The sequence below is a fragment of the Nicotiana tomentosiformis genome, chromosome 3 (assembly GCF_000390325.3).
Source record: "Nicotiana tomentosiformis chromosome 3, ASM39032v3, whole genome shotgun sequence".
NCBI lineage: Eukaryota > Viridiplantae > Streptophyta > Magnoliopsida > Solanales > Solanaceae > Nicotiana > Nicotiana tomentosiformis.
The window spans coordinates 45,678,192-45,681,699 of NC_090814.1; the positions used below are offsets into that span (position 1 = coordinate 45,678,192).

General features: G+C 44.6%; 1 protein-coding gene across 1 annotated transcript; it reads left to right on the plus strand.

Annotated features, from left to right (window-relative positions):
• Nucleotides 1-894: 894 nt before the first annotated feature.
• Nucleotides 895-2,901, plus strand: LOC138907738 (uncharacterized). Its single transcript, XM_070198345.1, has 3 exons — nucleotides 895-1,618; nucleotides 1,791-1,852; nucleotides 2,779-2,901. The coding sequence occupies exons 1-3, from the start codon at nucleotides 895-897 to the stop codon at nucleotides 2,899-2,901; spliced, it is 909 nt and encodes a 302-aa protein (XP_070054446.1).
• The last annotated feature ends 607 nt before the right edge of the window (nucleotides 2,902-3,508 follow it).

Sequence of the window (3,508 nt, forward strand, 5' to 3'; positions counted from 1 at the left end):
AGAGGTGGCATGTTCATGGTTTGAGCTGTGGGAGGAGTCCCATGAAAAAGGGGGAGCCCTCCGGCAAGGTGGAGTGAGTTTGCCGATGCTTTATTGATCATTTCTTTCCTACCAAAACTAAGGAAGCCCATGCGAGTTTGAGAGCTCGAAACAAGGTAGTATGAGTGTGTGAGAGTACCATATGAGATTCACACGCCTGTCCAAGTATGCCATTTACATGTTGCCACAATGGAGGCTAGAGTGCGTCGGTTTGTGCAGGGCCTCAGTCTCTTGGTTATTAATGATGCCGCTATGGGTGCCTTGGATTTTGATATTAACTACGGGAAGATGGTGGAATTTTCTTAAGCTACAGAGACCCGCAAATTGAAGAATATAATGGAGCGAGAGGGTAGCAATAAGGCCCTGTACACGGGCAACTTTGGTGGATTTTCAAGTGGTGGTGTTTATGGAAGTTCAGCCTTTAGGGGAGGGTCATCTGAGCCATCCTAGTCCTTTGCTCAGTCTTCAGTTAGTGCACAACCATCAGGGCCTGGTCAGCAGCATTGGAGCCGTTTGAGGCCCAGTATGAGCAACATGGGATCCAACCAGCAGGGTCGGCCTGGTGGGAGATTTCGGCAGCAGCGGAGACCCCCATGCCCTAGGTATGGGAAGATGCATTTAGGGGCCTGCTAAATGGACCTACCCATATGCTATGGGTGTGGTATTATGGGTCACATTCTGAGGGATTGCCATTTGTCCTGCTAGAGTATGGTCCAGGTTAAGGCACATCCAGTCAGTTCTGCAGCTACTACATTCACGGTACCTCCTCCAGCTTGAGGCACTCCAGCACCGGCATGGCCTGTTGTAGCTATGGGTGGTGCCCCATATTCGGGAGGACCTAGCCGGTTATAAGCTATGAGGGGTCGCCAGAGTTCAGAGGCTTCTCTAGATGTTGTCACAGGTATATTGACTTTCCAATCTCATGATGTATGTGCTCTTATAAATCATGGTTCCACTTTGTCATATGACACTCCATGTGTCACTATGGAATTCGGGATAGAACCGGAACAGTTTCATGAGCCGTTCTCTTTATCTACTCCAACTGGTGAGTCTATTATGGCTGTGCGGGTTTATAGGGATTGTGTTCTCATGGTGCATAGCCGGGACACCATGGCCGATCTTATTAAATTAAGGATGGTTGATTTTGATGTAATAATAGGGATGGACCAGATTTATTCATGTTTTGCCAAGCTTGATTGCCGAACTAGAACCATTAGGTTAGAATTTCCAAATGAAGCAGTCATTGAGTGGAAGGGGGAAGACGTAGTGCCGAAATGTAGGTTTATTTCTTACCTTAAAGCTGCGAAGATGATCAACAAGGGGTGTATTTACCATTTTGTCGGGGTTATGGACACCGATGCTGAGGCACCTACACTTGAGTTTGTGCCAGTTGCGAATGACTTTCCAGAGGTCTTTCCTGATGAACTCCATGGGATCCCACCAGACAGGGAGATTGATTTTGGGATCGATGTGATGCGAGGCATGCAACCTATATCTATTCCACCCTACAGAATGGCGCCGGCAGAATTAAAAGAACTAAAGGAGCAGGTGAAGGATTTGTTAGAGAAGGGTTTAATCCGTAGGTATTGTTATATTCTTATTGCTAGTTATTTGATATATTGCACTAGTGCTCTTATTAGTGAGTATCACTCAACTTGAACCTCATTACTACTTCACTGAGGTTAGTATTGATACTTACTGTGTACATATTGTCCCTTACTTATACTACACTTTGGCACATTTTTGTGCAGATCCGGGTGCTGGAGGTAGCGGACCTCGAGAGTGGGCTTTTGACTGTTTGATAGGATTCAAGGTAGTGTTTTTCGGATGCGGTAGACCCTTGGAACCCCCTTACCTTATTTTCATAATGTTGTATTACTTTCAGACAATATTGTACTTGTTGAGACTCGTTATTTATTCAGTTTAGAACTCATGACTCCATAATACTTAGTTTTAAGAGTTTGACTTATGTACCACTGTATTGGCTTTGTTGGAGCACTTTTATAATATTTATGTTAAATTCAAACTTATTATATCTCATTTCGTTATTTTTATATCATTTTGTGATTGGCTTACCTAGTCTTGGATGTTAGGTGCCATCACGACCATTGGTGGAATTTTGAATCGTGACAATTTTGTATCAGCGCCCTAGGTTCATAGGTTCTACGAGTCATGAAAAAGTCTACTAGAGTCTTACGGATCGATATGGAGGCGTCTGTACTTATCTTAAAGAGGCTACAAGATAGTTAGGAAAATATACTTTTTTTATTCTTTATTGTGCATATTTGTTTATTCTAAAGATTTAATCTTTACTCTTCTATTGTCTCACATATAATGAAGACACGTTCTGCAGAATGAACTGAGGATGCACTAGGGCCCCTTATTAGAGCCGCTAAAGGCCGGGATCGGGGTAGAGGCTGAGGTGGGGCATGCGTCGCACCTAGAGCCCCTGCTAGAGTAGTAGTGGTGGAGCTACCAGTAGCTCTAATTGAGGAGTATGAGGCAGATCACATTGAGAAGGTGGGACCCGTTCGGGCACCTAAGGGGCCTATTGTTACACCGGTGCTTCATGAGATTTTGGCTTACTTTATGAGTATATTCGAGAGCTTAACTCAGGATGAACTGATTGTGGTTGCACCAGCTACATCACAAGCTGGAGGAGGAGTCCAGACTCCTACCGCACATACACCAGAGCAACTAGCTTATGTTTATCTGACACTGGGTGGTATGCTTGTATAGCCAGTAGTTGTAGTTCAGCCCGAGATAGGGCCAGTTGTGTCTGTTGCGGAGCAGATGAGTTTGAAAAGGTTTCGGAGACTTCGTCCTCCTTATTTCAGTGGAGGAGCGTCTGAGGATGCATAGGTTTTCTTAGATCAATATCGTCAAATTCTGCTTACTTTGGGTTTGGTAGAGTTGAACTAGGTTAACCTTGCTACCTTTTAGTTGATGGGGCCGACATACAGATGTTGGCAGACTTATGAGGTAAGTAGGCCAGTTGGCAAAGCACTAGTTTCATGATCTCAGTTCTCAGATCTTTTCTTGAGGGAGTTTGTCCAAGATACCCCCAGGGACGAGTTGCGTAGTGCGTTTGAGCATTTGTGCCAGGAAGGTATGATTGTAACCCAGTATGCTATGAGATTTATAGAGTCATCACTCTATGCAGCGCCTTTGGTCTCTACTAAGAGGGAGAGAGTTCGTAGATTTTTTGAGGGACTCACCAACAACCTTTTATTTGGGATGGCATAGTAGATGGAGACTGAGACTGCATTTCATCAAGCTGTAGAGATTGCGAGGAGGCTAGAGTGTATCCATAGACAGAAGAGCGAGGATAGGGAGGCTAAGAAGCCTCATGGTTTTTGAGGATTTAGTTGCTCCTACTATAGGGACAAGGGGTTGAGCTCCTCGACATAGGCTATCACTTTTAAACTTGTCAATAACGTCTCTCTTTAACACCTCTCTCTCCACCAGA